This window comes from Elephas maximus, chromosome 4 (assembly GCF_024166365.1).
Source record: "Elephas maximus indicus isolate mEleMax1 chromosome 4, mEleMax1 primary haplotype, whole genome shotgun sequence".
Classification (NCBI taxonomy): domain Eukaryota; kingdom Metazoa; phylum Chordata; class Mammalia; order Proboscidea; family Elephantidae; genus Elephas; species Elephas maximus.
In genome coordinates, this window is record NC_064822.1 from 86456428 (window position 1) to 86479290 (window position 22863).

Below are 22863 nucleotides of genomic sequence, written 5' to 3' on the forward strand. Positions count from 1 at the left end.
GAACTATATCATAGGCAATTGGAATCGACTTGACAGCAACAGGTTTGGTTTGGTTTATGTCATAACTGTTAGAAAAGTAAGAAATCTGCTCTTCTTGTTATGCATGTGATATCTTGTCCCCACGTTGTTTGAGGAATGCGGCAAATAAAATTTGAGACTTTCTGTCTCTATCCTAAATATCTGAAGCCCCAAACACATTTATTATAGATTAGTGATGAACATGTTGTTATTTTTTAAGTGACTTTCACAGTTAACTTTTTTGACTTTGAACAGTTATTTGATATGGACAATCAATGTGTTAGTTTAGTTATTCTTTTAAGTGAAATCCTGTATATAAACATATTTAGTGTTGAGCCTGGCATGTACTGCTGATTATGGGTTTTAGTGCTGTTTGTCATCATTATGATTTATCTCGCAGAATAAAGCTCCAGGAGAAAGCAACACGTTAAGGAGCCTGCCTCCCAAAGCTCCAGGACATGATGCCTCCGTGGATGATAACCCATTCGGCACTCGAAAAGCCAGATCTTCCTTTGGCCGGGGCTTTTTTAAAATAAAAAGTAACAAGAGGACGGCAAGTGCACCAAACTTGGGTACGTATGACCAAGATGCCTTTGCCTTAATTCTTTCAGAATGAGGAAAAGATCAATCTGTTCCCTTCCCTTATTCGTCTATTTATACATTTCTGTTTCTCAGAAATGGAGGTGAATGACTCAAGGGGAAAGTTAGCAAAAAGTGCTCCAATGGACTTAAGCCATTGTTGAATATAGACTGTTCTGTGAACATAGACTCTCACCCTGCTCTGTTCTATAGTGTAAATTTAGTGGAAAGAGCTAAAACAACAATTCTCTTTGACTTCATTGTACACAGTTTCCTGTCTGTTTTGATGGTGGATAAATTAACCCCATATTGACATCCTAATGAAGTCTGTGTGTGATGTCAGAGGCACCGTGTGGTGCGTGCCTTTCCTCCACTGTGTGTATTTTGTGAGTAGGAGTTTGATCTGTGTTTCATTTTGTCATTCCCTTGTGTTCTCTCCATTGGGCTGCGTGTGATTGTGTGCATTGTTGGAATATCTGAAGATCGTAAACGAAGTGCCAGTGCACCCACCTTAGGTATCGTACCCCTGCATGCCAGTCTTCCTCAGCGCTGTGCTCTGAACCAAGCTAACCCTTGCTCTTGGCATCTGTGATCTCTAGAAAGCCAGCTGGCAGTCATCAGAAAATGCGGTTTCTTACCAAGAGTGTTTGTTCCTTCCACCATCTGCTGAAAGGGACTCTCTGTCGATCCTTTGCTTCCACTGTTTTAACCAATGCTAGTGAGGCTTTGTGAGTGGGTCTGAGATGTGCCTAGCAGCAGCCCTGAGAGGAGTAAAGGGCAGCAATGCCCTGGCATTGTAAATTCCAGCTCTTTCACCCTTGAAGCCCATATTGTCACACACTAACTCCCAGGTCCTTGCAATCCCTTCTTCACGTCATGTTTTTTATAGACTTACTTCTCTTAGGGGAATGACATCTCGTTGCTCTGAAGATGGAGGTAACGTTTAGTGACATCAGAGGAAACTGTACGTGTTATCTGAGGAGTCGATACTAAGTTAAATGAGAGAGGAAAGGCCCTCCTTAAGTCCCAGAGTGATTTTAGTGGAGAGGAAGCTCACTTTTACCCTTTAAAGGGTAGGGTACTATAAAAACAAAACCTAAAAATCCTGAAAATAAAAAAGAAAAACAAGATTGAATGCTTTTAAAGTGAGGGTGGGCTCAACAGCATTTTCAGGGATACCCTTACCCATCATAGCTGTAAGTTTTAAATGGAAAGGTTTCTTTGGATTTCCCCAGTAAATTTTATTACTTTGTATAAACATCCATGAATTTTATTCACCTGAGTCAGCAAGGGTGCTGTCTTTCTTGTCAGAGTCTTAAATATCTAAAGGGAACATGGGATGAATAAAATAAGCAGATCTACTCAGACAACGATTTTCAAATGTTTTTGCATCTTTCTTAGGAGAAACGTATCATCAATGCTAAGAGGCAAATGCTGCTTACTATAACCTATAATCACAGCTCTGCTTCATAGAAAAGCCAGCCTCTGCAACTTTTTTATCTTGCTAAAACACTTCCTGTGATTTTTGTGCAATTTTTTCTGTCCTTTATAAAATGTAAAATATCATATTGAGCAAACAGTAGCACTTGTGTTTGCTAGTTTGGGATCGTTCACTAGGGACGGCTAAAATAACTAAAATAGCTAATGCTTGGAGTTCCAGGGGTGGCAAAAGTAGATGTTATTTGTGTAAGGCAAAATCGGCAGGCACTAATTTTATATCAAAAGAAAAACTTACACACATCCAACTCATTTTTCTCTCAGCGCCTAAGACTTAACAGGTTGGGGTAAATTTCTTGAATAAAGAAATTGCCAGAACTTGGTAACTGACTTGACGTAAATGCCAAGGGAGAGAAAGGAAAATGATAAGAGTTTGAACTGAAGTTACAGGGAGAATATTGGTATTATGAAATATTAAATAAAATATTAATGAAGTGTTAAGTAAGATTTGAGAGAGAAGAAGGCTTCAGGGAAGTTGAATGGCTTTTTTGAGTCCAAGATGTACCTGGTACATTGCACTGGGAGTATGTACAGACATTCAGATACTGAGGCTGGGAGAGAGATTAGGCCCAAGACTTTCATGGCACCTGCTTGTGAATTGGTGAAGCCATCATTTAGTGGTGAACTTAGAATGGGTGAGCTTGTCAAGAGATCCTGCAGAGAGAGCTTGGAACGGAATCTTGGGAGGAGCTTAAAGGGCAGCGGAGTGGAATGGAGGAGGAAGAAAAGACAAAGGTACTACAGCGAAGAAGAAGCTATCATGAGAGTTCTAGGAGAGTGTCATGGATACAGGAGATAGTCAAGGAGCCCTGGTGGTGCAATGGTTAAGCACCCGGCTACTAACCAAAAGGTCAGCAGTCTGAATCTACCAGCTGCTCTGCAAGAGAAAAGACTTGGCAATGTGCTTCCATAAAAATTGCAGCCTAGGCTTAGTGGTCTGACTGAAAATAGAGGGACCCTGGAGGTCATCATCCCCGGACCCTTTGTTAGCCCAAGACTGGAATCATTCCCCAAGCCAACTCTTCTTACAGGGATTGGACTTCCACTGTAAGATAGATAATGATACTGCTGAGGAGTGAGCTTCTTGGCTCAAGTAGACACATGAGACTATGTGGGCAACTCCTGTCTGGAGGCGAGATGAGAAAGAAGAGGGGGACAGGAGGTGGTTGAATGGACATGGAGAATACAGGGTAGAGAGGAGGACTGTGCTGACACATTAGGGGGAGAGGAGCTAGGGGTACATAACAAGGTGTGTATAAGTTTTTGTATGAGATACTATCTCGATTTGTAAACTTTCACTTAAACCACAATAAATAAATTAATTAATTTTTTAAAAATTACAGCCTAGGAAACCCTGTGGAGCAGTTCTACTCTGTCATGTAGGGTTGCCAGAGTTGGAATCACTCTGTGGCATCCAGAGGCAGAGTCAATGTTACCTAGTGCTACAGCAAGATTGAGAATAATTTCATTATGCATTCCAATTGCCCCAGAAAAGAATATGACAGTCATAGCACAGCACTGATTCATATTCTCAAAGTGGCTTTAATTTGTAGGTTAATCAACTTTACACACAGTAGAATAGACTGTAGAATAGAACATACATTTGTGTTCTATTTTTAATATTTGCAGGTCCCGCTTAATAAAAACTCACTGCCATCGAGTCCATTCCAACTTGTAGTGACCCTATAGGGCACAATAGAACTGCCCCATAGGGTTTCCAAGGCTGTGATCTTTTTTTTTTTTTTAATAACTTTTATTAAGCTTCAAGTGAACGTTTACAAATCCAATCAGTCTGTCACATATAAGTTTACATACATCTCACTCCCTACTCCCACTTGCTCTCCCCCTCTTGAGTCAGCCCTTTCAGTCTCTCCTTTCTTGACAATTTTGCCTGCTTCCCTCTCTCTCTATCCTCCCATCCCCCCTCCAGACAAGAGTTGCCAACACACTCTCAAGTGTCCACCTGATATAATTAGCTCACTCTTCATCAGCGTCTCTCTCCCACCCGCTGACCAGTCCCTTTCATTTCTGATGAGTTGTCTTCGGGGATGGTTCCTGTCCTGTGTCAACTGAAGGTCTGGGGAGCATGGCCGCCGGGATTCCTCCAGTCTCAGTCAGACCATTAAGTTTGGTCTTTTTATGAGAATTTGGGGTCTGTATCCCACTGATCTCCTGCTCCCTCAGGGGTCCTCTGCTGTGCTCCCTGTCAGGGCAGTCATCGATTGTGTCCGGGCACCAACTAGTTCTTCTGGTCTCAGGATGATGTAGGTCTCTGGTTCATGTGGCCCTTTCTGTCTCCTGGGCTCTTAGTTGTCATGTGGCCTTGGTGTTCTTCATTTTCCTTTGCTCCAGGTGGGTTGAGACCAATTGCTGCATCTTAGATGGCCGCTTGTTAGCATTTAAGACCCCAGACGCCACATTTCAAAGTGGGATGCAGAATGATTTCATAATAGAATTATTTTGCCAATTGACTTAGAAGTCCCCACAGACCATGTTCCCCAGACCCCCGCGCTTGCTCCGGAAGGCTGTGATCTTTATGGAAGCAGATTGCCATATCTTTCTCCTGTGGAGCGGCTGTTGGGTTTGAACTGCTGACCTTTCAGTTAGCAGCTGAGCACTTAACCACTGTGCCACCAGGGGTCCCTATTTGCCAGGTACTCTTTGTAAACCACTGATTTATGACCAAAAGAAGAGGAATGCTTAAAAGTTGGTATAACCAAACAGGTTAATATCTAGATGTTTTCATCTCACATTTTTAAATTCATCAAGGCTTTACTCTGTTCTTGGAATAGCTGAAACAGAAAAGGAGACGACAGAGCACGTAGATCTGGCTGGCATATCTTCTCAGCCAAAAGATTCACAGGGCACCAGTCCCTTCCAGATATCTCCAGCATCTCCAGATTCCAAAAAGAAATCCAGAGGTATCATGAAACTCTTTGGAAGGTCAGTAAAACAATGAACAAGAGGAGTGTCCTTGTATAATACCTTGCTTCAGTACAGAGGAGGGATAAATAGAAAATTGACTGAACTGGAGCACAAAATTGTAAGGCTTCTGTGTGCTTTTTATGGAAGGAAGACTGTGACTTGGGATTCATTAACTCATTGGATCTTCGTTAAAGTTTAAATTGAAATGCCTATATAAATGGCATATGTAGAGGAACATATACATCAATTAAAAATGGTATGATTTAAATCTAAAGTCTAAGACCTCCTCAGATACAACATATGGCAATGTGTATTGTGTCTTCTGTTCAGACTTAGAAGAAGTCAGTCAACCACATTCAATCCAGATGACATGTCTGAACCTGAATTTAAGAGAGGAGGCACAAGAGCAACTGCAGGGCCTCGGTTGGGTTGGTCTCGAGATTTGGGACAAACTAACAGGTAAGGGCAGCCAAACTTAATGGGCTTTTGCATCTTTGCATGTTGAGGCTTTATGAGCACCCACAATGTTAGGATCACTCCTGGGTTCAACAATCAAAGTCATTGCTTACTGCCATGCCTAGTGAAAGGGGCCATCATCTTTATAGCGGTGCAATTTGGCAATGGTTGATGAACAGCTATATAAAAGATGAGAGTTGTGTGAGCTAGGTGAAAAGCCAAAACTAAAGATTCAACAACAACTGTATCAGAAAGTTTCTTGGACTTAAATTTTTACTGGAAAATGTAAGTACTCTAAAGCTTATCTTTAGAGAGATCAGATAGTGTAGTGATTAAGATTATAGGTTCTAGAGTCAGACTGCTTGGATTTGATTTTGGCCTTAGCACTTCCTACAAGCTGGGAGACTGTGAGCAACTACTTCCATACTCTGTCCCCCAGTTTTCTCATCATAATAAATACTTATCCCCAAAAGTGATTATAAAGATTAAATGAGTTAATATGTATCAAGTACCTGGCAAATAATAAGTATTCAATAAATATTAGATGTTCATGGAGTCTGTAAAAGCACTTAAAGCACTTTATCAAAATTCCCAAGGATATCAAGACTATGTAATGTAATGTTTTTTCTCTTTAAGACTCTGAGAACTTTGTCTACACGCTTAGCGAAGTGTAGTGTTTTTTTAGAACTACTGCACCAACCTACTGAGCATAAAAGGGTGAGGTTGGCAAACATACAGTACAAGGCATTGATACCGAATCTTTTAAAAGTGATAATGAAACTAAAAAAAAAAGAAAATAAGTCTTTTAAACATAGTCCCTCCCACATAGGTGGAACACTGAATGTAGTTTTCAACAAGGAGGAAACTGTCTTTGGCCTTCTTCAAATACCAAGCCGTCTCATTTACCATATGTTCTCTTTGTACACAGTAAAGGAACTTCTTATGCTATTAAAAAAAAAAAATCTCTATTCATCTCCACTTTAAAAAAAAACAAAACAGGAACATTATTTGTTTGTCCAAGTAAAATAAAACAGAAATTTGCTTTTCGGTTGTTCTTTCCTACACCCAGTGATGGCATATTGCTCTCATCTCACTGAGTACAGTCTGTAGAGAAATCATTATTTTCATAAAGTTATTTCACGTTAGAGCCGAGTTTCTTTCGGTCTGTTTCTGTTTAGAAATCCAGTCTTCAGAAAATATTGGTTGAAATTAGGACAATGACATGTGTTGATTCAATTTGCCCTTTTTCTATAGAACACATTGAGTTTTTTGTGGTTTTGTGTGAAATAAAGAGTATGGTTTTAAAAGGTAACTTTCAACCCTACTACCACTTCCTCCTCCAAATATGTAGTAAATATTAAGCTTTTCATGGTCAAATGTGTATTACTGGAGAATTTCTGTATCTGTTGAATGATAATGACTGATATCTATTGATGATTGACTTTGAATTGTTTTTCTTATAATTGTTCATTCTCCTGTAGTGACTTGGATATGCCATTTGCCAAATGGACCAAGGAACAGGTTTGCAATTGGCTCGTGGAACAGGGCTTGGGGTCCTACCTGAATTCTGGCAAGCACTGGATTGCATCTGGTCAAACACTTTTGCAGGCTTCTCAGCAAGATCTAGAGAAGGTAACTGCTTGTCTATTTTGTTTAGAAAATGGACACCAAGAGAAAGAGAATATGAATATATGGTTTACTGTATTATTCCAGAAAGTAAAGTGGGTAAAGGCAACAAGTACTTTTGAAAAAGTTTGGATTTCCTACCCCATGTTTGTTTTATCTCATGGACTGAAAAGGAAGCACCTAGTCTTGATGATACCTTATGGGGTTAAGTCACTGGGCATTTTTAATAAAAAGTAGTGGTATAGCCTTAAATTCATATTTCTCAAAATCATTTTGTAGCTTTATTATTGGCCCATCTTCTCAATGTAATATATGTAATTCAACTTCACTTTGCAAAAGGGGGGAAAAAAAAAGAACTGTACATTTTACATCCAGAGTCTCTTCTTCCCAATTATTTAACGTTTTGTACAAAATAAAAAATAGAATTCCTGTTATGCATACTATACTTTCTGCTTCGCAGAGGGAGTACCTACCACACTGGTAAACTAATTGCAGTTCTCTCGGTTTTCTAAAGGCCTTTTGTCCAGTAACACTTTAACTAGCCCGAGTTAGTATTTCTGATTAAATGTAATTACTGGGCGTTTAATGCCAGCTTCATTTTGGGAGAACTTGCATCCTTTGCCAGTGGCATCCAGCCCATATTGACAGAATTATAAAATAAATGTTTCTGTTTATTCTTCCAGGAACTTGGAATCAAGCATTCACTTCATCGAAAGAAACTCCAGCTGGCACTACAAGCCTTGGGCTCTGAAGAAGAAACAAATCATGGAAAGCTGGATTTCAACTGGGTCACTAGTAAGAGGGTTTTATTCATAAAAAATAATAATAAATATTACCTCCATTTCTCTTTTAATTGCATGATCAAGTTTTCTGAGACGTAGTAACAACCCTGATTTCTCTGCTTTAGGATGGTTGGATGATATTGGTCTACCCCAGTATAAGACTCAGTTTGATGAAGGACGGGTAGATGGCCGAATGCTGCATTACATGACTGTCGTAAGTAATTCACGCCTGGGGCTTGGGGTAGTCACGTGTTTTCTCAGAAATAACAGAGTAAGCTAAGTACAGGGTTTTCACAATGATTCTATGAGCATTTGAAGGTGCTACTTTAGCAGGCATAGAGGGGAGGGAGTATTTCTCATTAACTTGAACAAAGTGAGACTTGGAGGATTTAGTGATGGCAGCAACTTTGGGAGAGTTTGAAAACCCAATTTCAGCTAACCGAAGCCTAATTTAAACTAAGCTATTCAGGAAGTTGATTTTATACATATTGAAGAATGTAGATGTATACCCTTTAAATGGGTAAATTTTATGGTATGTGAATTATATCTCATAAAGACGTTTAAAAAGAAGAATGTAGAGAATGAAGAATTTTGAAGCTCTGGCAGTTTCTAAGTTACGCATTCCTGTATACAAGAGCATCCAGAAAAGGCTACACTTTTGACCTGACATTCCATAGGGACTTTTCTTCTCTGTTTTCCCTTCTCTTCCACTTTGGTCATCTGCTCCCTGAAACCCTCTCACCTTTCTCATTTCAGCCCAGTTCTGCTGATGCAGGATTCACTGGGGTAAAGGAGAAGAGGCAAAGGGTAGATTTTCTCTCTGGTCCCTTCGTTATTGCACATCTAGCCTTTCTGCCGTGGGTCGAAGAACAATTCCTACCTTTGGCACAGTGGGAACGGGTGGATTCCAGGAGAAGTTTGTTCTGGATTCCCTAGTACAATTAATATCCTACTTAATATACTTTTGCCTAAATGGCCTTTTGTGAGCTAGGCAATGAATTTAACTACTACAAGCACCTTCTTTTTTTAATAGAAAGTTTCCAAAGACTAATTTAAACAGGGATTTTTCAATATTAAAGAAATTTGGAGTTTAACTCATGGAATTTTTTTTTTTTCTTTTCTCTTTCTTTTTGAATCAAAGCCCTTACCTTGGTGGGCACATTGTATAAACCTGCATATAATAGTTAATATATGCCATATGTTGCATAATTACCAAGTCCCAGATGTTCTTCTAAACACTTTGCTCAAATTAATGCTCAGTCCTCAGCAACCCTTTGAGTTAGTACAATTATTATTCCCATTTTTTAGGTAAGAAAACTAAGGAATTGGGAGATTGGATAACTTAGCCAAGGTTCCACAGTTGGAAAGTGATGGAGCATTTAAACCCAGGCTGTCTGTCTCTAGATCTCTGTCAGAGTAGCTCACTACTTGGCTGGAACACATTCAGTAAATATTTGCTTGCCTACCTAGCTGTGAGTAAGTAAGGCTTAAAAGTCACAAGATGCATGTGTATAACTTTCATGACTCTAACAGAGTAAATTACCTTGGAAAATTTGATCCCAGAAGTCCTAAGTCACAAAAAAGTCTATTTTAATTTGGTATCCTAGACAGGATCCTAGAACAGAAAAAGGACCTTAGTGAGAAAACTCATGAAATCTTAATAAAGTCTGTAGTTAATCGTATTGTTGTCTATATTAATTTCTTCGTTTTGATGAATGTATTATGGTATATAAGATGTTAACATTAGGGAAAGCTGGGACAAAGGTATATAGGGACTCTCTGTATTTTTTTTTAGTAAATGTTTCCAGCAATCTATTTTCTGTATTTCTTAAAAACAAAACAAGTTTAATACTGATGCTTTAAAGTATTATACACCAAACAAAGCCATTTCTCACTCATGCTGTAAATTGGTCTGTGTTGTCTTTTACTTCTGTTTGCTAGATGATCTTTAATAATTTCTGCAGATTCCTCTTCAACAGAGGAGTGTACACTGTCTTTATAACTCTTCTATAAATCTAAAATTAATAAAAATGAAAAGTTAAAAAAAAAAATCCCAAAAAGTCTGCTTTGAGGGATTGGACTAGACTATAAGACAGAAAATGGTACTGGTGAGAAGTGAGCTTCTTGGCTCAAGCAGCACATAAGACTATGTGGGCAGCTCCTGTCTGGAGGCAAGATGAGAAGGCAGAGGGAAACAGGAGCTGGTTGAATGAGCATGGGGAATACAGGGTGGAGAGGAGGAGTGTGCTGTCTCAAGAGGGGGAGAGCAGCTAGGAGAACGTAGCAAAGTGTGTATAAGCCTTTGTATGAGAAACTGACTTGATTTGTAAACTTTCACTTAAAACACAATTTAAAAAAAGAGTACTTGGTATAGCCATTTGCTAAGGAAAAAAGGAGAGAAAAAGTCTGCTTTGATTTAAAACAACACCTCAAACTGAAGATTTCAAAGCATAATTAACATTTTATTTTAGATCGTTAGCATTATGTATTTAGATTTTTTTTAATCTCTGATAGACTTTAGTTGGATGAAAAGGGCCTATACTGAAATGTCTTGAGTGAGTGTCTCAATCTTAGATTAAAATATGTTAAATGCCTTTTCTAATTTAACACAAGACACTGCCTTCAAGAAATTAATCCAGTAAAAATTCGGGAAATAATTTTTGCTTAGTTAGCAGCCTTAAGGGTTTAAACTGACTTAATATTTTTACTTTAAAAATATTTCTGTAGCAGATTTAATTTTTTCTTCTTTCTTTTCTTCACAAGAAATGTTATCAGTAAGGTGTGCCTCACATGGATGTTAGCGGGGTGGGGAACATGGATGTTTCCTTGTTTACTTGCTGGGTGTGTTTGAAGTAGTTTGGTGCTTATCTTAACATTGCCTCTAAAATCAACTTCTTCTAAAATAATTTGTTGTGGTGTGTTTGGTTGTTTGAAAATGTTCCCAGTAGCCAGACTGTTGAGTTTTTCCTTGAGGGAGTTGATTGGTGTTGATACTTCTTATTCCTTCATTTATCTTTTCTCCTTAACTTTCACCAAAGCTCACTACTGATTGCCACAGTTTTTCTAAACTTGTTCACAATGGTTGGTTGATAAAGCATAATAATCTAGAACTAGGGACTTTCTGAGGCCAGGGAGATAATATAACAACAACAACATTCTTCTCATTTCCCCAACACTGTGATGTGCCTTAGTTCAGAAAATCCACTTGATCATCAGTGAATGTCACTTTTAGCTAACTGCTAAAACCTGCTGAAGGGACAAAGAGAGGATAGTTTGGCCTCTGCCCTTAATTGTGCCCTTGAGTATCTGCTTGTCAAATCAAACCAAAGCAGATCACCTTTTGTAGTGACTCAGCTAGTGCTTTTCAAACTGTGTTTCTGAGAGCCTTGGGGTTCCACAATCCTACCTCAACGTGTCTGACCTAGAGAGAAACAGGTGGAAGTCTTCTTTGGTTGGAACATCATTGGTTTTAGTTCTATTATGTCTTGGGGCGCTAAGGAGGATTTTGTTTGGTGCAGAAAAAAGGATTACACTGACAAGCCCTTGGGGCATATTGGTAGAGGGGCTCTTCTACTTTTACTCCAGATTTCCCTGAGAAGGTCCCCCCCGCTGTAGACCAGCACAGCGAGCTCCTCCTTTTGTTCTTTGTTGCAGGATGACTTACTGTCTTTGAAGGTCGTGAGTGTGCTACACCATCTTAGCATCAAAAGGGCAATCCAGGTCCTGAGGATAAACAACTTTGAGCCAAATTGTCTACGGAGACGGCCGTCTGATGAGGTAGCATTTTGGATTGAGGTTCACAAGCATGCCCTTTCCATGCACGCAGCTCTCCATGTGTGCAAAAGACAGACCCATTTAGTCTTGGAGTCCAGAGGAAAAGTTTCTGATTCCTCCGATCCTCAAATCCATCCTCATTTACTTCTTAGGCTTTGTTTTCCCGTATTCCTTCCTTTTTCCCTATGATGGTTCTACCTGTATAACTAAGGCCAAGGGTTGTTTTCTTCTCATGTGCTTCTTAAATTTTCTTGGTTGTATTTTTTTTTTTTTTTCCTGGCCTTCTTAAGCCACAGATTTAAGACTTCCTCTCCTCAGTTGGTTTGGTCTTTTAGTAAAGCAATGCTTTGTTAATGTGTAAAAAAGCTTGGAAGGCTGTGACATAAGTTCTTTAAAAGAGAATTCAAATTAGCAAACACTTTTAACCCTTGCTCTGAACATTTAGTAGGATATCCAGTAACTTTGCTCTATGGGGTGGATTGTTTAAAGAACATGCGGGTGTAATAGTTGGAATTCTATAGTTGACAATGGAAGCTGTTGGTGGCTGTTTGTTCTCATAGAATAGCATCGCCCCTTCTGAGGTTCAGCAGTGGACCAATCATCGTGTGATGGAGTGGCTGCGCTCAGTGGACCTGGCAGAATATGCCCCCAATCTAAGAGGGAGTGGTGTCCATGGTGGGCTCATGGTAAAGCTTTGTTATCATTTTAAATTGACTTACTGTTTTGTTTCCTTTAAGAGTAGAATATTATCTGTTTGCTTGTTATTATCCTACAGTTATCTAATCCAACCCGCCTGTATTATTTCTAGTGAATCTTTACTCTCAAAGCATTGTTTTCCATATTTTTTATTCACATTATATACCTGCAGATATAATTTATGCACATTTTGATTGTCCTCTTTTATGTTAAACAATATCTGGCCACTGTCTCTCGTATGATCATGTTTTAAAACCCCTGCAAAGACACAGATTATATTTCTGCACACTTTTGTTACAGGAGTTGGCTTCCAAAGGCATCAGACAGGCAGAAGCCCTGACTTTGTGATGCCCAAGGGCTGGATTTCAGAACCACCTCTACCACTTATTTGTTGTTGTTGTTTTTGTTAGCTGCTGTTGAGTGGCCCCTGACTCATGGTGACCCCGTGTACAACAGAACAAAATGCTGCCCAGTCTTGCACCATCCCAGTGATGGGTTGCAAGTCAGACCATTGTGATCATAGGACTTTCACAAGTAGATTGCCAGGCCTTTCTTCTTAGCCCATTTTAGCATGGAAGCTCGGCTAACACACATGCCTTCTCTGAAAAATGGGTGGTAACTGCATGAGGTGCTTTGGCTAGGAATTAAACCCAAGTTCTCCCACGTGGAAGGTGAGAATTCTACCACTAAACCACCACCACCTTCTACCACCTACCACCTACAAAAAAAAATTTTTTTTTCCCTTGGGCAAAATAAAGAAGAGATATGTAAATTAAAGATCAAAGTCCATACCCTATCTACCTCACTGGGCTGTTGAGAGAGTCATTGGTGATAACCTAAGTGAAAGAGCCTTGCAAGTTATAAATACCAATATAAACATGTATTACACCTGTGGTGCCTTTTAGTACCATAAGGAAAGCTCTTAACTTTTCCTACAGGTTCTAGAACCTCGTTTTAATGTAGAAACAATGGCTCAGCTATTGAACATCCCACCAAATAAGACCTTGTTGCGAAGACATTTGGCCACTCATTTCAACCTTCTGATCGGTGCAGAGGCCCAACACCAGAAGCGTGATGCCATGGAATTACCAGATTATGTCCTTCTAACAGCTACTGCAAAAGTGAAGGTTGGTTCAAACTTATACCATTGAGTATTGCCTGAAGTGAAGGCTCAGTTTTTACTTCTACCTGCCTATCCCATTTTTGGGGACTTCCTAATGGTGGCGTAGTGGTTAAGTGCTACAGCTGCTAACCAAAAGGTCGGCAGTTCGAATCCACCAGGTGCTCCTTGGAAACTCTATGGAGTAGTTCTACTGTGTCCTATAGGGTCGCTATGAGTCAGAATCGACTGGATGGCAATGGGTTTGTTTTTGTTTTTAACTAAGTTTTGGGATGGGTTGAAGGTATTAACATATCTTTAAGGGTAGTTAAGCAAGTGCATTTTTTGGAGATTTCTGTCTGGAGAAAGCTTTGCTCAAGTCATTTTATTCGAGTTAATAATAATAAAGAGCATAATGTTGACTTCTGTAATCAATACTTTGCCAATGCAGAGAAGCCATGACTTAGACCCAAATATTGACTGCAGTTGTCCTGTTTTTCCATTTGTCTGGCTTATAATTGACCGGTCTAACAAGTTTGGAAAATTATTTAAGAAATGAAGCAAGACTACCTGGACACATGCTTCTGTTTTCTTTATCTAGTCCTATCTGATGGAACTTCTTACTGGGCCTGAAGCTCCGTCTTCTAAACTCCTCCTCATTTAGAACCAGAGAGAGGGCAGGATTCATGCCAGGCTGCAGAGTTCTGGGCCTGAGCTTTTTCCACTAAGCCACGGCAAAGGCTACTACCTGGACTGGGGGAAAAGTGCTGGGGTGACTTTAGGGTTAAGCATGGAGTGATTTGAAAGAAGAAACCTCATCCTGTTTCATAGAGGCCCAGGAAGAAGACAGGATAGTATTGGAGAGGAGAGTGGAAATATACAGAAAGATCAGGCAGGAAATGGCTGAAAATATTTTTAGAAGCTAGATACGTGTGTGTGTGCATGTATGCGTGCATGCAATCATCACCACGATTTTTTCATTGCCCCAAACAGGACTGTATGTCCATTGAGCACTCACTCTTCATCCCCTCCCTTCCCCCAGCCCCTGGTAGCCACTGGTCTACTTCCTGTCTCTGTCCACTTGCCTATTTTGGATTTTCATATAGATAGAATCAGACAGTGTTTGTTCCTTTGTGTCTGGTTTATTTAAAAAGAAATGAAATGAAGAAGGTAGACCAGCAGAGAATGGATATTTCCTAATTCACCTGGATTCATGGGTCATAACAAATTCTGATTACTTTTTTTTTCCCTCTAAATCATTCTTATGTTAGCTGTTCCAAGTTACCTTAACCATCTTAATGTGGAGAGACTGTTTACTGGCTCCTTCAGAAATATGTATGAAGTCTTTTTTGTATGTTTGATGCCTTCTATCTGCCTGAGTGCCTTCTCTTTAGTCCCCTTTGTCTCTTAAAAGATGAGCCAGATTTGAAATTTCTGAGAGATTTTGTTCTATTTAAATTCCGAGTCATTAGCCTGATCACCATGTCCTTAATGGATAGTCTCGAGGTCTACCCGGTGAATAAGATGGAATTCGTCTTGTAAGCATCACTGGAAATTTTCTGGGTCTTTTCACAGTCACCATCTAGGGTGTGGAAGTACAACAAGCACACAAGATAATCATAACCTCATGCAAATAATAAGCACCATTTTCTTTTGCTGATCTTAGGTTGGGAAACCTTGAGAAATTGGATTCAGCATTCCATTAAGTCCTGTTTAATCAGAACAAAAGGTCTTAACATATTTTGTGTATCACAGTGACTACCCAGTTAGTGTAACTAAGGAAAACAAGCTTAATCTTCTGATACTCATAACAAGGATCATATATTTAGATGCATCAGTCATATCCCTATGATGCCTTTGTTTTTCTTATGCAGATTTCATTGTCCAGTTGCTTTTCTCTATGTGATTGGGTAATTAATTCAATTCCACATGATCTCAATCCCTTGTCATCTGAATTTTACCAAACCCCTGACTGTTTTTGTTTGCTTTTCTTTTAAAGCCGAAGAAACTAACCTTCAGCAATTTTGGGAATCTGAGAAAGAAGAAACAGGAAGATGGGGAAGAGTATGTTTGTCCAATGGAACTGGGACAGACATCAGGAAGTGCATCTAAGAAAGGGTTTAAACCAGGGTTGGACATGCGCCTGTATGACGACGATGATTTGGACCGGTTAGAGCAGGTGCATGCAACAGTATATAACTATTTTAAACTTCTTACACCAAACACTGTCTACAAATCAAGGAAGTTCCCATAAATCCCTAAAAATAAAGATAATAATAAAATAATAGTGACCACTTACAGATTGCTTACTACGTCTCAGGCTCATATGTTAACGTGTTCATAGTAATCCTAAGATGTAGGGAGTTTTGTTATCCTCATTTTATAGATAAGGAAACTGAGGCACAAAGGGGTTAAGTAACTTGCCCAAGATCACAGAGCTGGTAGAAGAGCTGAGATTCCAACTTGCTAGCCTGACTCCAAAGCCTGTGCTCTATTTACCTATGCTGTACTGTGTCATAAGGAGCCCTGGTGGTACAGTGGTTAAAGCACTGATGGCTAACCAAAGAGGTCAGCGGTTCAAACCCACCAGCCGTTCCATGGGAGAAAGATATGGCAGCCTGCTTCTGTAAAGATTTACAGCCTTGGTAACCCTATGGGGCAGCTCTACTCTGCCCTATAGGGTTGCTATGACTTGGAATTGACTTGACAGCACTGGGTTTGGTTTAGTGGGATACCATCTCTATATTACGGAAATCTACGCATTAACACAAGTCAGGAATGGACAAGTCATACTATCTAATCTTTTCAGATCAAAATCATGGGACTATATGTTGCCCTCTGATCAACAATCCTTTGGTGCCATCGTCAAAATCAGATCATTAGGCTAGATGTACCAGCAAAGTGTTTTTTTTTTTTTTTTTTTAATTTTTAACTTCTGAATGCAGTAATGAGAGGAGATTATCATTAAAAGTGTTCCATTACTCCTACCCTCACTCAGTAGTAGTTGCATTATTTCTTGGAGTTTTTGTTCAGTTTGCTGTACTTTCCTTGAAATTATACAAGGAAGATATATCACTTTATGATACGTTCTTTGCAGATGGAAGATTCAGAAGGGACAGTGAGACAGATAGGCGCATTCTCTGAAGGCATCAACAATCTAACAGTAAGTTTGTAAAATGAATTTAAAATGTTATTCTGAATATATCCTTTAAGATCAACCCCAAGGGACTGCATGTTTGTTAGAAAAGGTGTAGTTTTGAGCTGTTGGTTCACAGTGTGTGTGAGTCCCTGTCTCCTTGTTTTCCAGCACATGTTAAAGGAAGATGACATGTTTAAAGATTTTGCTGCCCGTTCTCCTAGTGCCAGCATTACAGATGAAGACTCAAACGTTTGACCACAGCACCTGATGAGCACTAGGAGTCCCTAGTCTTTTTTCTGTATTATTTCTCCAACACTCACAGTATATACAGCGAGCAACAGATTGTATATCATTTGTAGTTCCAATTTCTCATTTAGAAGTGGAAATGGACAGCAGGGGGAACAGGCCTATTCTAAAGCTGCCATGAAAAATGAGACACTGGTAAATGAGAGTATTACTCTATTTAATGTAAAAATCTGTGATATATTTAAAGTGTTGCATTTAAGATGAGTATTTTACTGTAGCGTTTCCACTCACTTTCACAGTATGGAGGATTTTGGGAGCAGCAACCAGTATGTGAGATGATTTTGTCCCATCAGTATTTCACAGCAACCGTCTAAGCTGGACATTATGTGTGTGCTCTCAAAATTTCCTTAAGCATTCAGTGTACCCACCAAATGCCAGCCACGCCTCCATATGCCTCTTGTCTTATTTTTATATATTTTTCTAAATATGTGTATATATACAGTACATAGAAAATTGAACTTTTATTTTGTGACATAAGGAAGACAGTGAAAAGATCACATTTTTCATATACCAGCTGGTTCCTGGAGAGGTCAAGATGATCTTTTTTTTTCTCCACAACTGAATTTTAACAATGTTGATCATTTACACTAAATCAGTGTATATAAAATTCCCCTTCTTTGATAACACACCTCAAAATAGTTAAATTTTTTTTTTTTTAAAAAATTTCAACCTTAATCTTGAATCCTTTTACCTCATAAGGAAGAACTCCAGGGACAATGAAATACTATTAATTAAAATGCATTCAGAAGTCCCAATAGAATTGGTAGAAATAATTTCTAAAGAAAGCAAAAACAAAACAAAAATCTTTGCAGTATTAAGCTTATTTTCCTTTTTGTTAAATACATTATATCAAAATGCTAACAGCTGCCTCAATATGTTTTTAATTGTAAATTTCTCAGACTATGAATGAATGGGGCTTTTAAAGGTGAATATTTGTCTGGATATTCTGTCTCAATGTAAGTTTGCTGCAAAGTGGTTTTATGGTGGCTATTTTGTTAGGATAAAATATAGCTTATGTTTTTCCACAGCACGGGGCTGAAATACTCTTTATGAAGAACATAAAAGGCTGTAGCAAAAACCGTTACTGTGTTTATTATTTTTAGAGATATTAGAACAATATTTTATCTTTTATTCAGTACTACATGATTACTCATGGTAGCCAACCGTGGAAATGACAGGTTTTCACAAATTGGAGTGGGGCTGGGCAGTTCAATAAATGCTTGGTTATAAATTGCATTTGATTGTCAGTGGTATGGTTCTTTTAAGTCGTCACCAGGTTACTAATCTGTTTGGCAGAGAGCTCATAATACTAGATTACTATTTATTCATAACTAAAATGATTTGATGTTAATGACTATTTGCTTCGAACCCTGCCACTCACTGCCTTGGAAGTAAGGCCTGGTGATCTGCTTCAGAAAGGTCACAGCCTTGAAAACCCTATGGAGTGCAGTTCTACTCACACAGATGGGGTCGCCATGAGTTGAAATTGATTCAGCAGTAACTAACAACCAACGGTATTGGGAACTTACTGTATTTGTATTTTATTTTAATGTGAATACTTGTCACAATTTGAAAAATGCAATTTGTTATCAGAACCTGGTAAAAAATATCAGGAGACTGTTAATAGATGCCAAATATTCTTTATTCAGGACAATGTAACATAATGATATGTGATAAGGTTAAAAAGATTCTGATGATATATTTTATTTACAAAATATTATACACTGCTGATATTATTATATGGAAGGAAATAAAATCAACTGAAAATTGCCTCATATTTTTGTTGTTTATTATTTAATTTTCCTTTGTTCAGGATATCTGCCAGGCTTTATTTCTGATTTAGAAAACAATAACACAAGTTCTTTATGATTCACAAACTCCCATAAATTCGTTTGGGTGGGGTATACAGTATATATGAACAGATAGAAATTTGAAGCCTTTGTTTAAGAAACTTTTGTATGAAAGGAAACATAGGCCACTGAGGTGGAGAGGGTAAGGGGTCATGGCAGAGAGGGGACATAGGAAATGCAAACGGAAATGCCTCGCCTTCGAATTTGAGTTGTTACAGAAAGAGGTGTATGGTCTTTGAAGAAGCAACTATATTTTTTAACAAAATTTGGAACCAGGAAACATATCTTGGGAGAGATTACCAAGTATAGGTAGTCCCCGACTTACAACAGGCTTCCATTCTGAGCGCTCAGTACGTTGGTTCTAATTCAAATACCTCATTTTTTTTTTTTTTTTAGTTTTCATTATTATTGCCTTTTATTATCAGTATCTTTATAAATTCGATCTTTATTTGTCTTTGGGGGTTGGAAACATTACATATAAACTTACAGATATATTTTAATAATACATATACAAAAAATACACAAATCATAAAATAGACGGTCCTAAGTTTTTTAAGTGCAGTTTGTAGTAACCCGAATATGTCGTAAGGTAGGGACTACCTGTATAAAAAGTAGTGAATGTAACCTAGAGAAGAACAGATATTTTGTGTGAAAGTATCCCTAAGTTAATGAACCAGTAAGAAACTGTATGACCAGAACACACCCAGTTGACAAACAGGGAGGCTACCCTGTTTTTTTTAGCTATAGGTATATATGCTCTGCTACAGCAAATAAGCTTTAGGGTTGGAGAACTGTGACTGTATTGGCAGATGCAAAACTTTTACCCTGAAAAAGAAGTCATTCTGAGTGAGTTTCACATGTTTGATGTTTGGAAACAATACCTAGTGCAGAGGAAATGGGGCAGAAAACATCCCAACACTTGACTCTGAAAGACAGCCAAGAGGTTCTCAGCATCCCTGATGTGTTCAGTGGAGCTGTAGTTTATGCAGCTCAGAAACTGGAGGAGTATCTTGGATTTGAAGATCATGTAAGTAAACTCTGCCCAGCTCCAAACACTCTGAATGAAATATTCCTAATCCACTTCATCACTTTCTGCCAAGAAAAGGGAGCTGACGAATGGCTTACCACCACCAAGATGACGAAGCACCAAGCTTTATTGTTTGGGGCAGACTGGATTTGGACCTTTTGGGGTGCAAACAAACAAATAAGCCTTCAGCTGGCAGTACAGACTCTGAAGATGTCTTCTCTTCCTCTTGTGGAATCTAAACCTTGTGACATCTCCAATCTGAAACTGAGAGTAGAGGAGTCTTCCAGGGAAAAGAGTAGATTTGATAAACTGGAAGAATTCTGTAACTTGATAGGAGAGGATTGTCTGGGCCTCTTGATCATCTTCGGTATGCCAGGAAAGCCTAAAGACATCAGAGGAGTTGTCCTGGACAGTGTCAAAAGTGAGAGAGTGAGGAGCCAACTGCCAGGAGGGAAGGCTGTGGCACGATTTGTCCTGGAAACTGAACATTGTGTCTCCATCAGACAGCTGCTTGGAAACTGTCTGAGTAAGAAAGATGGGCTGAGAGAGGTGGGCAAGGTTTATATTAACATCCTCTGACCTGGATAGGTGTGATGAGACTGGACTGTAAGATGAAAACAGATTATTTTTATTCTAGTAAACAAGCCCATCTACTTGCATAGTTCCAGGACAGGACTCCCCCCTCCTCCCCCTGACACTTTGGTTCCCAGGTTAAAGTACTAGTGTCATGATTATGAAGAGAAAAAGCTCTTGCTGTATTTCAGGAAAAACTTGTCATTTAATTGTTTTCATTCACTCAGTAACAAAAGTGGGAGAAGATAATAAAGCCACCCTTAAAGTTTGGTTTGCAAAAAATAAGTGTCTTTTGTTTGAAATAATCAGTCTAACATTCAAAAGTGTAAACAGTGTGTTTGTTGCTATAGGTGGGAGGTGGATAGAGTAAGGTGGTGACAGGTTTAGTTACAGTTATAATATTAAGACCAGTTTCAATTCAGGATTCCTAAGCAAAACCTCACTGCTTTTTCCTCTAAACCCCTCCTTACTCCCAGCCTTGTCCCTAGCTGTTTGTGCTGCACAGAGAGGATCTTGGTGGGATTCTCTTTGGGATTTCCTTGAGTGTCAGCTTTACCTGTAATTTAAACAGTTATCCCTATAACAGTTCCCTGTAATAATAATAATATTTGTTTAGCATTTATGCTCAGGAAGGTATATTCACATATAAAACCCATGAAACCCTCCGTTACCCCAGGCCAGGAGAGTAACAGTACAAAGAAGAATCATCATTATTTATTGAACTCATATGCCATGCTAGATGCTTTACATGTATAATTGCTAATCCACACTTCACCTCCAAAAGGTAGGTATTTGATATGGATTGAATTGTGTCTCCCAAAAATATGTTGTCAACTTGGCTAGGCCATGATTCCCAGTATTGTGTGATTGTCTACCATTTTGTCATCTGATGTGATTTTCTTATGTGTTGTATGTTCTACCTCTGTGATGTTAATCAGGCAGGATTAGAGGTAGTTATGTTAATGAGGTAGGACTCAAGCCACAAGATTAGGTTGTATCTTTTGAGACATAAAAGGGAGAATCAAGTAGAGACACAGGGGGACTTCATGCCACCAAAAATGAAGAACCAGGAGGGGAGCACGTCCTCTGGACCTAGGGTCCCTGCACTGAGAAGCTCCTAGAACAGGGGAAGATTGATGACAAGGACCTTCTCCCAGAACTGACAGAGAAAGAAAGCCTTCCCCTAGAGCTGGCTCACTGAATTCGGACTTCTAGCCTCCTAAACTGTGAGAGAATAAACTTCTGTTTGTTAAAGCCGTCCACTTGTGGTATTTTTGTCACAGTAGCATCAGATAAGTAAGACAGTATTTATTTCTATTGTACAAATCAGAGAGGTTAAATGATTTTGCAAAGGTCATAAAGCTAGTAAGTGGCTCATAATAAACATAAACTAAGGTCTGCCAACTTATAAAGCCTGTACTCTTTCCTGTTGTCATGTTAAAAAAAAAAGTTATTTCTTCCATCCTGAACTACCGGGATTGCTGAGACCACAAAGACCCCTCACTTACAAAGATGCTAGATGGTCTATAGGGTCTGCAAGGAATATCAACAACCTCCAACTGCAGCCTTGGGACTGTGCTCATTTCTGCTGCACTTCCTGGCCTTGGTCCTCTGCTGCTGCTCCTGCTGGAGAATGTCCTGGTCACTGATAACGCAGTTCTTGCTGAACAGATCTCCAACAGAATAGAGTCAAAGTCAGCTTTTGTTATTTCGAGTCATTAGGTTAATATGTTGCCAAAAAAAAAAAAAAAAAGCTTAAAATTGTAAATGGAAGTTAGATTCATTCACAGAAAATTGGTGAATGTCTATTACAGTGTAACCTGTGAGAGCTGGAACTGGACAGGACTGCCTTGTTTTTCCCGGTCTCGCCAAGTTTTCTGCCTTTGATGGTGCAGTCTCACTTTTCTATCACTCCTTTTAGTGCAGAATATTTGAGTGGTAGGCCCTATTCTATGCCCTGAGGATTCAGCAGTGAAAACAAAAAGACAGTCCATACTTTCAGGAAGTCTCTATCCTAATAGCAGAAGACAGACAATAAACAAATACAGGTATGTATATTAAAAATGTGTATTTTTTGGAATATCAGGAGTGCTATAAAGAAAAAGCATGGAGGAGCCTTGATGGCTTGGTGGTTAAGAGCTTGGCTGCTAACCAAAACGATCCGGCAGTTTGAATCCACCAGATCCTCCTTGGAAACCCTATAGGGCCTTTCTGCTATGTCCTGTAGGGTCACTATGAGTCAGAATCCACTCAGTGGCAATGGGTTTGGTTCGGTTTTTAAGGGGATGGAGAGTGAAGGCGGTGCTATCACATGTTGGATGGTTAAGGAAGGCCTGACTGAGGAGGGGGCAATAGACCAGAGAACTGAATAAAGTAAGAGAACATCAATGCAGATATCTGGAGAAGAGTGTGCTGGGCAGAGGGAATGCAGGGGCTGAATTGAGAGTAGATTAAATATGTCTGAGGCACAGCAAAAAAGGCTCGTGTGGGTGGAGCAGAGTGATCCAGGGGAGAGT

At 39.2% G+C, this 22863-nt stretch overlaps 2 protein-coding genes across 12 annotated transcripts in view; both read left to right on the forward strand.

Annotated features, from left to right (window-relative positions):
* PPFIBP1 (PPFIA binding protein 1) overlaps positions 1–18665 on the forward strand; it is a 210613-nt gene extending 191948 nt beyond the window's left edge. For 7 of the 11 annotated variants that reach the window (XM_049882696.1, XM_049882697.1, XM_049882698.1 and 4 more), the window contains 13 exons: positions 419–590; positions 1080–1112; positions 4887–5037; positions 5350–5478; positions 6957–7107; positions 7785–7896; positions 8009–8097; positions 11538–11660; positions 12218–12343; positions 13292–13480; positions 15452–15631; positions 16550–16615; positions 16760–18665. In XM_049882696.1, the coding sequence (XP_049738653.1) occupies positions 419–590; positions 1080–1112; positions 4887–5037; positions 5350–5478; positions 6957–7107; positions 7785–7896; positions 8009–8097; positions 11538–11660; positions 12218–12343; positions 13292–13480; positions 15452–15631; positions 16550–16615; positions 16760–16846 (1608 nt within the window). In that variant the 3' untranslated portion in view covers positions 16847–18665. The remainder of the gene's footprint in view (positions 1–418; positions 591–1079; positions 1113–4886; positions 5038–5349; positions 5479–6956; positions 7108–7784; positions 7897–8008; positions 8098–11537; positions 11661–12217; positions 12344–13291; positions 13481–15451; positions 15632–16549; positions 16616–16759) is intronic. The other 4 variants (XM_049882703.1, XM_049882694.1, XM_049882704.1 and 1 more) reach the window with 1 other exon arrangement.
* Positions 18666–19307: 642 nt separating this feature from the next.
* Positions 19308–20532, forward strand: REP15 (RAB15 effector protein). The gene has a single exon (XM_049882715.1). The coding sequence runs from the start codon at positions 19643–19645 to the stop codon at positions 20351–20353; it is 711 nt and encodes a 236-aa protein (XP_049738672.1). The 5' UTR covers positions 19308–19642; the 3' UTR covers positions 20354–20532.
* The last annotated feature ends 2331 nt before the right edge of the window (positions 20533–22863 follow it).

Excerpts from the sequence above, each read along its gene's own strand:
- REP15 (XM_049882715.1), top strand. The coding sequence starts at position 19,643 with ATGGGGCAGAAAACATCCCAACACTTGACTCTGAAAGACAGCCAAGAG.